Source organism: Caloenas nicobarica, chromosome 9 (genome assembly GCF_036013445.1).
Source record: "Caloenas nicobarica isolate bCalNic1 chromosome 9, bCalNic1.hap1, whole genome shotgun sequence".
NCBI classification, from domain to species: domain Eukaryota; kingdom Metazoa; phylum Chordata; class Aves; order Columbiformes; family Columbidae; genus Caloenas; species Caloenas nicobarica.
This window is the reverse complement of record NC_088253.1, coordinates 22,828,820-22,841,242: the sequence shown is the minus strand read 5'-3', so window position 1 is coordinate 22,841,242 and position 12,423 is coordinate 22,828,820. Positions and strand designations below refer to the sequence as shown.

Genomic DNA, 12,423 nt, shown 5'->3' with positions numbered 1-12,423 from the left:
CCCCCAGGCTGGTGCGAGGCAGCGGGTAGGGGTGACGTGGTGGGGCAGGAAGGCAGAGAGGGGGAGGAAGGGGAGTGAAGGGGCCCAGAGCCGATGCAGAGGGTAGATATCCCCTCCGGAAAAGGGGAGGGCACCGCATGGGCCTGCCTGCAGGAATTAGGGGGGGACACCCGGTGGGGCAGCACCCAGCTGGAGGAGGGGAGTGGGAGCTCAGCCTTGCACCAAGCCCAAAACCCACTGGTCCAGAGACCCAGCCCAGGGCAGAGCAGCAAGGCAGGACTGACTGACAGCTGTCAATCACTGTGAGCCAGGCAGCATCGCCCTCGGGGCTCTTGCCCCAGGTGTGCAAGACATTTTTCTCCTTCCCAATGGAAAATGGAGGGGAGGATGGGGACAGAGAGGGGGACAGTTCCTGCAGGTCTCAACGGTCCCCAGCGTTGCCTGACATAGGGGTGTCCCTGCACTCCAGCAGTGTCCCCAAACTGGCCTGAGCATCCCTGCACTCCAGCAGTGTCCCCAAACTGGCCTGAGCATCCCTGCACTCCAGCAGTGTCCCCAAACTGGCCTGAGCATCCCTCCACCCTGCAGTGTCTCTAGACAGAGGCTGAACAGAGAGCAGGGACAGACCCCAGCAGGGACAGGGTTCCCTTCGATGTCCCCAAGCCAGGACAGGTGCCACCACCCATGCTAGGACCATCCCACTGCATTCAGTGCCCACATGTGGCTTTGCCAGACAGAAGCCAGACGAAGGGGGAAGGGGGTCAGGACCCTGAGGAACTCCCCAACTTGGGGGGCTACTGCCTCGAACCCCCAATTCTCCCCAGCCCCCAGCAATCAAACACAAACACAACTATCTGCTGCTCAGCCCGGCTCCCAGCGATAAAAAGAAATAGCTGGAATAATTTTTTCCCACCCACACATACCAGGGCAGAGGGGAAGGGGGAGTGAAGGGGCACGGGCGGCACGGGGCCGTCCCTCCGGACGAGCCGTCCCCTCCTCGCCGTGCCCTGCTCGCCCCGATAATCAACCTTGAGGTTTGCAGACAAACTCCGGGCAGCCAGAGATTATTCAGGCAAGAGTCGTGGCGCAGATAAACACAACCGAAGGCGAGCGGGAGGCAAAGGGGAAGGCGGGGGGGAGGGAAAGGAAAGAATAAAAAAATGCAGTTTTAATTAGATGCACCAAAAATATAAGTTGCCCTGTCCCATCCTGATACCCGGCACACAGGACTGGTGGTGAGGATGGAACCCTGGTTCTGGGAGAGGTGGACCTGAGCCTACTCCATAATTAACCAAGAGCCATCGTTAGCACCACGAGCAATTGTATAAACCCTGGAGAAGCCAGCAGCAAGGTGGAAACCTCGGTGGGGACCCAAATAGTGAAGCTGATGTAGAAAAGGGGGTGAGGAACCCTCAGAGGGACAGGCCAAAAGCCACCCTGGCTTTGTGCCCGTCTGCTCCATCCCTTCCCTATTGGTGGCCCACTGGTGTCCCCACAGGGACAAAGGCAAAAAGCTTCATCCCACCTTGCACAAAGGCAAACGCCGGCCAGGCTTCCCCAGAGCTGCTCCTGGTGGAGATTCTCCAGGGTCTTGTAAGGCGGTTGAGCAGCCGGTCCCTCCGTGGGGCTCAGCTCTCCTCTGTTCTCCTGTCCCAACACCACATTGGTGACATTTCTTGGAGCTTTTTACCTTATCCCTCTGCAAAAGTCAGCCTGACATGGTGAGGTTGACTGGGCAGCGATGGGGCAGGAGGCGAAGGCTGCGGCTGCTCCCAAAATTCTCTACTATCAACCCTGCTCCGGAGCAAACAAAAACGAGTGGGAAAGATGGAAATCTGGGGCACGGCTGAGAGCAGCCGGCAGGGCTGCGGGGAAGGATTTGGAGTGGTTTTGGGGAATTTGGGGAGGATGGACATCCCCTCTCCAGCCCTGCCAGAGGCTGAAGGCACAAGCGGGCACCACGTACGGCCACGCTCCATCCCAGAACAGAGTCGGGGTGTCCCAGCACCCCGACACACCTGCAAAGGCTCCCAAATCGTGGATTACAGCCTCCGGCTCCCAGGGATTTGCATATCAGCCAGGCGAGCGGCAGCCCCCTCCAACGAGCAAGGTCATTTCAAAGATAAAACAAAATATTCCTTCTCCCTCGCCAGCATGCGGGGCCAAGGAGCCCCATGGAGAGGTCCCGGCACGGTGCTGCACCCAGCGGGCAGGGGTTTTGGAGACCCAGAGGGCAAAGCCATGGGGAGGTTACACCCGTAGCCCCCCAAAAAGAGCCAGGGGAAGGCGAGAGACCCCGCAGGGCGCAAACAAAGGCACCCAGGAGCAGCCCGCTCGCTCCCCCCTCCACATCGCATCTTTGCGGCTGCCATTGCTGACATACGGCGGATCCTGCCAGATAAAAAAAAAAAAAAAAAAAGAAAAGAAGAAAATTCAGGCTGCTCAGAGTTTCCCTTTTCGCCAGCTCCATCCCTGATAAGTGCAGAGCCTGCAGAGCGCCTGATAGACGGGGCTATCGCGGCGGTTGGTGCGAAAGGAACACCCTATCGCTGCAGCATCGCCGGACCGCCATCAACTCCCAGCCACACAGAAATTAATACCACTCCAATTACCAGAATAGAGATGGGCTGGGAGAAGGCGATAATAAAATCTCTTTTACATAAAGAATGCAAATAACCCACTCCGGCGCGGGAAGGCGGGGAAGGGGAGGCACGGCCAGAGCTGAGGCATCGTGGTCCGTAGATGTCAGTTCTGCTGCAATATGAGGGTGCACGGTGCCGCGACCCCCCTGGAGTATTGGGACAGCCGGGGGTGACACACCGGGATGCCAGCACAGGGGGTGGTGGGGACAAAGGGCCAGGGAGCAGATAAGGAGGAGCCGGGGGTGGCCTCATGGCTCCTTCCTGCCCGGCACGCAGGAAGGGCCGGGATATCAGCGGGACCGGCCAGCGCTTCCCCTTGGCCGGGGCGGGACGGGGAGCGGGGACGGGGCTCCCCCGGGGCCGTGGGGATTTCGGCAGCTGCTGCAGCACGTGCGCCGGCAGCCGGCGGTTCCCATGGCCCAGCCTGTGCCAGAGGCTGGTGGCCCTGGGGACACAGCGGGGACCCCCCACTGCATCCATCACTGCGGGGCGACCGCTGTCCTACATCGCCCCTTCAAAAACTGATCTACCAGTATCAACCCACTGGGAGGAGCAGGGGGTGGGCAGCGCCAGTGGGGCCCGAAACATGGCACATCCACCCTTGGGGGGTGTCACAGAATCCCAGACTGGTGGGGTTGAAGGGACCTCTGGAGATCATCCAGTCCAACCCACCTGCTACCGCAGGGTCACCAGAGCAGATCACACAGGTCGGTCCAGGTGGGTCGGAATGTCTCAGAGAAGGAGACTCCAAACCGCTCTGGGCAGCCTGGGCCAGGCTCTGGCACCCTCTAAACAAGTTCTCCTCATGTTCAGATGCAACCTCCCGTGTTTCAGTCTGTGCCCGTTACCCCTCACCCTGGCGCTGGGCACCGCTGAACAGAGTCTGGTCCATCCTCTGACACCCACCCTGAGATATTGATCAGCATCAATAAGATCCCTCTCAGCTTCTCTTCTCCAGCTGAACAGCCCCAGCTCTCGCAGTCTCTCCTCCTCAGAAAGATGCTCCAGACCCCTCAGCATCCTTGTAGCCGGACTCTCTCCAGTAATTCCCTGTCCTTCTTAAACTGGGGAGCCCAGAACTGGACCCAGGACTCCAGATGGGGCCTCACCAGGGCAGAGCAGAGTCTCAGCTCCCCCCGTCTCATCCCCATCCACCCATCGGGTGCCGTCCCCATCAGACACGCGCCCGCAAACCCAAATCTGGGCTGAGAACCCCGAGCGTAACCCCACGGTGGGTAGGTTTGGAGATAGCGGGGCGATAGGGCGCGGGGTATCCACAGGGCTGCCCGCGTGCCGGCGGCCCCGGTGCGGAGATGCTGAGAGGGAGATAGACGGTTCTATTCGCTCCTTGGGGTTTTGATAACCATCACCAAACCGCTTGAGCAGCGCTTTTGTGGTTGCCAGGATGATTGTTAGTGCCCTCACGATGCAGGACGGGGTCCAAACCCTCCCTGCACCGGGAAGCGCGATGCCAGCCATGGTGCCAGCATCCCCACTGCCTATGGATTATTTTTTTTAATGGTCTTAACAACAGCCATCATCCCACACCTCCTCTTCCAGCAGAAGTGGTATCTGCAGCCTGCCCAGCTCCCAGTGCTCCCAGTCCCCCTCATACTGGTTTTTGCTCTAGCTGCTCCAGCCTGTAGTCCAGCTGGGATGGAGCGGGATGACCGGCCGCGCACCGGGGACTCACCTGGCCCGTTCCAGGCGTCTGGTTCCTGGGAATTTTCTCCGGGATCCGGCTTCTCCGGCTCCTTTGGACTCTCCGGGGCATCTCTGGACTCTGTGGTGGGAGAGGGAAGGCAGTTGGTCACGCATGGGGGATTTCAGAGGTGACATCGCCTGGTGACAGGGAGCAGTGCCACCCCGGGACCAGGATGCCGGGGGGTTCACCCTTGAGGATGTGCATAGGGGGGTTCCCCCCTCAAAATCCCTGTGCCTCAGCAAAACCCCCCATTACCCAGCCATGGGGTCCCCTGTGCCCCATAAGGTGACCCACAAGGACATCCAAGCCCACCTGTGCATCCTTCCCAAGCCACCCATGGGTGGGCACCCACCTCCCACTCCAAACCCGCCCCCCCCGTCTCTCCCACCCCACCGTGGGCCCCATGTCACCCGGTTCAGCCCCACTCCCATCACAGCTCTATTTGTGGCGTATTCATAGCAACTTGATAACAATTATTTTCTCCATTAACTGCTGCTGGAGATGCAGCTGATAAAGCCAATCTGCATATGACAGTGTGGAAGATTAGTGCCCAAAGTACATGTTTGCCTTGGCGTCCTGGGCGGATAAACCAGCGCAGAGCCCAATCGATCGGCGCCAGAGCGAACACCCAGGGGTGACGTCACCGGCATTGGAGATTATTAATACAGGTGATAAGCGGAATGATTAACATCAAATAAATCAATCACCGGGTATAAAAGTCCTATTATTTTTGGCTATAAATCAAAGTGCCTGGCATATCGATTTTTATCCATCGCGCTGAAAGCTTTAGTGGCCGTTATTGCTGCTCGGCGTTATCTCTGCTATCACCTTTTTATCGAGGCAGCCCAGTGCCAGGTGCAGCTCCGCGCCCGGGCTCCCGGCTCCCTCGCCCCCAGCCCGGCTCCCCCATCAGATAAAGCACCGTTCCCTTCTCCCCGCCGCCAAGCAAAGTTTGCCGGCGAACTCTCCCTGCCCCGGCGTGGATCCCCCGCTTTCCCAGGTTGGCTCCGGTGGTTTTGGGGGACGCTTTGCCCCCCGCTTGCTGGTGGCTGAAGGCAGCAGGTGCTGCCGGGGACTGGCCGGCTCCATTAGCCTTGCCCCGCCGTGGTTATCTCGCAGGGCACTGCAAACATTAACTGATTAGGATTTGCCCCCACCTCCACAGGAAGGAACTTAAGGGATATCTGGGGACTGGTTTAGCCCGGCCCTGAAACGCAGCCACCTCTGGGGTGGGGCACAGGGTGGCAGGCAGGGGTGCGGGCAGGAAGCAGGCAGCAACGTCCCTGTCCCCCCGTCCCCATCCACGGTGTTGCCAGTGCCAGCACCGGCAGCCTCGGTGGCTGCTTTGCACCCTGGGGGGGGTCACTTTGCATCCCTAGGGGTGTCACTTAGCACCCCAAGGGGTCGCTTTGCACCCCAAGGGGGATACTTTGCATTGCTGATGGAGGGCACTTTACATCCCTAGGGGCGTCACTTTTCAGCCCAAGAAGTCACTTTGCATCCCTAGGGTGTTCACTTTTCACCCCAAGAGGTCACTTTGCATCCCTAGCGGGGGGTCACTTTTTACCCCAAGAGGTCACTTTGCATCCCTAGGAGGGGATCACTTTTCAGCCCAAGAGGTCACTTTGCATCCCTGGAGGGGTCACTTTGCACCTCCGCATCCTTCTGCCGCTGCTGGCAGCTCAGCACAGGGGCAGGTGAGAGGTCCTGAAACGAATCCGGGGTGACGATGCTCATTAGCAGCCATCGCGGTGACCAACCCGCTCCGGTTTCCAGCAGCCTGGCTCATGCTCCCCCCCGGCACAGCCGAGATTGCTCCGGTCTGCGCCGGCCATGGGGACCATCCTCGCTCCTACCAGTCACTCGCTGTCACCCCAGGGCCAGGCTGTCCCCCGTGGGTCCTGCCGCTGGCCAGAGGGATGGAGCGCCCCAGGGAGAGCAGGGGGGTCTCAACCCACAGCCCATCCCCTGGTGGGCGAGCAGGATGCTTCATTTGCTAATTAACACCATGCACCAGCTGCGGACACGGTGCCCAGGATCCCAGCAGGTTGCTCTGGTGGCAGAGCCTGTCCCCACAGCGGGGGGACATCAGGGGCAGCCCCCCACCACCGCGGCGACACGCACCTTCGCTGCCGGGGGGGCTGGAGGCATCGCGCTCGGCAGAGCTCTCGCGGTCCGAGGCAGACCCCTCCCTCTCCGAGGGGCTCTTCTCCCCCACCGGGCCGTCCTCGCCGTCCTCCATCGCTGCCAGGGAACCTGCCAAAACACAGGGCGGGTTATGGGGGGGGCGGGAAGAAAACCCCAGGGGGTCTTCCCAGTTGGGTAGTGTAGGATGCGGATGATGCAGGGTCTGGCAAAGGGCCCTTTCCCTGACCCACTGTGTGTGTGGGGCTGGGCGGGAGAAGTGCCCTCCCCAGGCAGCATCTCCCTGGGGTCCCTCGTCCCCTTGCAGGGGGTGTTTACAGAGACATTGCCTTGAGATGTCCCCTGCGGGACACCCGGGTTCCCTGTAGACGCTGTGGGGAATGAGCCCCATATCTGCTGGGGACGTGGGCGAGGTCCCCTTGTCCCACAGCTGCGGCACAGTGGGGTGTCCAGCCCATTGCACCCCTCACCCACAGCTTCCCACTGAACCCCCCCCGGCACCTGCCCTGGACGGGATGAGGGACCCCAGAGACTGTCCCCCACAGTCCCCAGCCCCCTTTGTCTGATGGGGGAATCCAAAAATCAGCCCCCTCGCCATGCCCAAAGCCCCGGACAACAGGGGACACTGTGGCGGGGACACTGGGTGCAAGCAGGACATGAAGGGTGCAAATGGGGGACACCCAAATGGCCCTGCCAGCCCACGCTGCCATTTCCATGGCAACGCAGCATCCCCCATCCGCGCCAAAAATCAACGAAGAAAGAAAACTGCGGCGCACGCGGCTCATGTCACATGAAGCCGCACTGGGGGCTGCCCGGTGCCCCAAATGGCACCGTCCCACCAAGTCTGGCACACGGGCAGGGGGACGAGGCGGTGACAAACCCTCTGCAGACCTCAGCTGCTCTCTGTGACTCCAGGCATGTATATTTACAGCGGGAGAACAAAGAGCCCATAATCTATACAAAGCAGACAACAATGAGCGTGAATAAAGAGGCTGCCGGAGAAGGGAAGGCAATTTATTCTAATTCTGCTAATTTCAGTTCCAGCACAATTAAAAAGGCTCTGATAATATTCAGAAACAATCGCCAGCTAACAAATCGTTTCTCTCGCTGTAAATGAAACATTGTTAGGCTAATTTCTTCTTTCACGCCTTCACGGCTCTTGGGCTGATGATAAAGTTAACCCGACTCTCGCCTGCTCCATAGCTCAGCACCTCCAGCCTGGCCGGGGAGGGATGGACGGAGCCGGGGAGGGATGGACGGGGTTGGTACCACATGTGACACCCACCCAGAAGTGCCCAGACAGACCACCTGCATCCTACCCCAAAACACCAAACCCCAGCCAGGAGGGAGGTGGGGATGCCCTGTATAAATGTAATTGTATAAAGCGCAGGGTTTGGGTACCACAGCGTCACCGAGCGCCTACGGGGATGACGGGTTGCCGGCAGCATCCCAGCACAACGGCACCGTGGTCCCTGGATGCACCCAGAGTGTCCCATCGCAGCATCCCGCTCCCAGCACGCCCGCCCAGCCCCAGGGGATGCTCTGGCCCCGGCGATCCCGGCTGCACGGGTTAAATGAACTACTGGAGAGCTTAAAAAAAAAAAAAAGGAGGAAAAAAGAAAAAAAAAAGAAAAAAAAAGAAAAAAAAAAAAGGCAAGCGAGGGAGCACAGAGCAGGGAGCGGAGCGTCACTTCTCCGGGATTGCTGGAAGCCCTGCGCAGTTATCACCGCACACAGCCTCCCTCGGCTTGCCTGATCTGTCTATTCTTCATTAAGCAAATACGCTGAAATGGAAATGAAAACATAATAGCTATTTGATTTTCGGCGAGATATTTTGCATATTGGTTCAGTGCTGATAGTGGAATTTCATCAACTCCCTTTTTTCATGCTTTAAAACTGAATTACTGAGGCTGGCTTTACAGAGAGGGGACGAGCCAAAAAATGCTCCTTTCCAAGATACTCCGCTTCGACGATTAACTCTTCTCCCTCCTTCCTTCTCCCTCTTTTTTTTTTTTTTTGTTTTATAACAACGGAGGATTTTTTTTTTTTTACCTCTTTAAAAAAAAAAAAAAATTACAGCAATTGTAAAAACTTGCAGGAAGCGGAGGCGATGAGCCCGTGTCACAGGCTGGGGACGTGGGGCCAGGTGGACGCGAGGGTTGGCATACCCAGCGGTAGGAAAACCCGTCGTTACCCAGGTAATGATTTGACCATTTCACTCAAATTAAAGTTCTCCCTGCGCAGGAACAATAAACCTTTTCTCGATTCTTTGTGCTTCGCCGATAAATTAGATAAAAGGAAAAAAATAATATAGAATATAAAAAAAGAAAAGGAGGGGGGACTTTTTCAGGCTGCCAAGAGCGAGACCCTGGACGCTCCGAAAGCCGGTACGCAGACAAGAGCAAAGTGATAAGAAGCCTCGATAACAGATAGAAAATAGCAACAGCCCCAGACTTTCCCACCGGCTCTGGAGCGGGGAGGAGGAGGAGGAGTCGTCCCCACGGAGGAAAGCGGGTCCTGGACATAAAGCACGTGCAGGCTGGTGGCAACCTGCTTCCACGCTCATCAGCGTGCATCCCACTCCAAAACCTGATTATTTTTAAAAATAAAAACGCTGGGCGGGTGCTGAGTGAGGGGCAGAGCATGGATCGGGCAGCACCCCAAACCTCACCCACAGGCACCCCAAAGCTCCCCAGGGTGCTCGGGTTGGGGTGTCACCCCTGCCAAGGCCAAAGGGACCCTGGGGACGTCCCCAGCTCCACCGGGCTCGGTGGGACCAGGCAGGCGGTAGGATGGGGACTCTCGTCTTCATCCTGCCGGCTCCTCCTCATCCTCACGTAGACCCTGAATCCACCTTCCAATTAAAAATAAACCAAAATAATAATAATAGACTCGCTATAATAACCATAATACATAATAAACCCCAATAATAATAAAGCCCCAAGCAGGCGGGGGAGGCTCCCCACCAGCACCGCCACGATGCTCATCCACCACCTCGCGATGGAGACGCGGGGAATCCAGCCCAGGCACCACTGCCCCTAAATCGCCTTATCTTCCCCCAAATTTTGCAGCCGCGAGCAAAGGGCTGCAGGAGCAGACACAGACACCGGGATTCCCCAGGAAAACCTGCTCCTGATCCTTCTTTGCAGCAGCTGCAAAACAATTTTGGGCAACTCGGTGGGGATTCCCTGGGGTCTCGTAGCAGGGTTGTGCCGTGTCAGCCCCGCAGCAACGCCCAGCGAGCAGCCTGGGCTGCAAATGCAAAAAACCACCAGTATCTGATGGGACACCAGCCCAGCTCTTCTCACCCAATTTTTTTTTCCCCCGGTATGTATTAATGTTTGCTTTTACTGAAGACCTCGGGTGCCCCCGAATCCGTTCCCCCGGGGATCAGGGATGCCAAGCGCCGAGGGCAAATGAGGTTTCAGTGGCTAGAAGATGATGCTGGTCCTAAAAATTCACATTACCCAGTGGATTATTTTTTCCCCTCCCCTTGGTTGATGCTGCTGGGATCCAGCATTAGATTGCAATGCGCTCCAAAAACAGGGGTCCTGGGACAAGACTTTCCCCCAGGACCCTCGTTTTTGGGGAAAATGGACCTTTTTGAGCACAACCCAACCTTCTCCCCTATCAGCCTGGCTGCAGCATCCCAGGGCTGGGCTCCCCCCACGGATATCGGCACATGAAATATCAGCCCTATGCATGGAGCCGATAGCAGTTGGGGCCACCCTATCTCTAATTTGGGGCCTTTCTCCATCACCCCCAGAAAAAACTTGCCCTGACCCTTCCTGCAGTTCCCTGTACTAAAAGGGCAAGGAAAAAAATAAATACATTTAGGGAGCTGGTAGGTGGAGAGGGGATTTATAATAATTTATTATTAAATTAGGCATAATTTATCCAGGAGGATGGTGGGGGATGCTACAATTGCTGGTGGGATGCTGCAGTTGCTCACAGAGGGGGGTATTTATAATAATTTATAATTAAATTTATAAAGTATTTAGGCCTAATTTATCCAGGAGGGGAAGGAAGGTGGTGGGGGATGCTGCCATTGCTGATGGAGGGATGTTGCTGTTGTTTGCAGGAGGGGGGATGCTGTGATTGCTCACAGGGGGGGTTGCAGGTGCTGCGAATGCTCATGGAGGATATTTATAATAATTTGTTATTAAACATATTTATAATAATTTATTATTAAATATATAGTATATTTAGGCCTAATTTGTCCAGGAGGGGAACGAAGGACAGCGGGGGAATGAAGGTGGTGGGAGATGCTGCAATTGCTGATGGGGAAGATGCTGCGATTGCTCGTGTTGGGGGGAAATTTATAAAAGTTTATAATTAAATTTTTGATTTGTTTAGGCCTAATTTATCCAGGAGGGGAATAAGGGATAGTTTGGGTTGTGGTTGCTGACTGGGGGGAAAGCTCATGTCACATACCTACCCAGGAGCATCCCCATCGATCCCCGTGGGATGCAGCACCCCGAGCATCCCTCCCCGCACTGGGGCAGCGCTACCCCAGGGGAGCCTCCAGCCACAACCATCGGGGGGGGAAAAAGAACCAGGGAGAAGCAGAGCCTGAGAAAAGGCAGCTCTGCTGATAGGGGAGAGATTGGTTTCAGCCGGAGCTGCTCCCCCTGCCAAGTCCATATCCTATCTGCGCGGGGTGCAGTTACTTAACATTCATCACCGCCTGAACTCTGTAACTTTATCAGCGGCCGAGCATGGCGCCATCGCCGAGCCCAGCCATTCCCGGCGCTCAGATAGGGCCGATAAACCGCTGATAGATTACAGGAGATTGTTTCACTTCAGGGGCCGCGATTACTAATACTAATAGCGAGAGAGCCCGCATCATATCAAACAGTGGCTGGAGGTGGTGGGGGGGAGGAAAAACGGGCCACGGGGGGCACGGGAAAATAATGAGAGAAAGAAAATACAGGGACAATGACAATGAAGTGACTTTATGTTTCAGATGTGGTTGATAATGCCTTGATAGATTTTAAGAGAGGAGAGAGTCTAATAGAGCCGTCCCCAGCACAGCAGATGGATGGGAGCAGATCGCTCTGTTAGACGGGGATGAGATGCTTAACATGGTCCTGCCCTCCTGGATGGTGGGGGGTGAGGGGGGACAGAGCAAGGAGGAGCTGGTCAGAGCCCAGGAGGGAAACTGAGGCAGCCAGCAAGAGGGATCCATCCTTACCAGGGGACCTGCGGGTGTCCTCCATCCCAATCCCCATCCAAGAGCAGCTGGAGATGTTCAACCTGATGCTGCTCCTGGCAGGATTTGGGCCGCCCGGGGTCAGCCCGCAGCTGGACACCCCAGATAGTCCCTAAGAAAACTCCATTCATGAATTTCAGGCTCCAGATGTTCAGGAGCATGCAAAGCGGCACCGATGTGCACAGCTCACTGCCACCGCTGCTCCCACACCAGGTGCCTTCACTGCCGCTGGCCAAAGGGACTTTTTCTGGGTGAAAAAACCCTCAGTTCTGGTGCTTTTTCTCCCACCTGGAATAAAGCAGTTCCAGCGGGGAAGGGCTGGGGGGGATGCTCACCCAGCAGCATGGCCACACAGAGCCCATCAATACCAGGTGACGGCGAGGCCAGAGGTCAAGCTCTTCACTAATCTAGCGACAAATTACCCCGGAGATGCCGCGCCGGAGCCGTCCCCCCACCCGTGGGAAGCGGCTTCGGGTCCCACCAGGTCCATCCCACTGCCAAAAGCTGCCGGGAAGGGAACAGGGACAGATTCCAGCCTGAACCCTAAGACTTTCAGTCCATGATGGTACCAGGTGAGGACAAGGACGGAGGAATGGGGACAAGGACAGAGGAATGGGGACAAGGACAGAGGAATGGGGACAAGGACGATGGTGGACATGGCCCAAAAGGCCACCAGACCCATCACAGAAGATGCTCTGGCTGGGGAGTCCCTGCTGCTC

At 57.0% G+C, this 12,423-nt stretch overlaps 1 protein-coding gene across 1 annotated transcript in view; it reads right to left on the bottom strand.

Annotated features, from left to right (window-relative positions):
- The window catches only part of ZFPM1 (zinc finger protein, FOG family member 1), a 34,067-nt gene that overhangs the window by 13,329 nt on the left and 8,315 nt on the right, over window positions 1-12,423 (bottom strand). The window contains exons 2-3 of the mRNA XM_065640935.1: window positions 6,472-6,603; window positions 4,336-4,425 (exon numbers count right to left, since the gene is read on the bottom strand). Coding sequence (XP_065497007.1) covers window positions 4,336-4,425; window positions 6,472-6,603 — 222 coding nt within the window. The remainder of the gene's footprint in view (window positions 1-4,335; window positions 4,426-6,471; window positions 6,604-12,423) is intronic.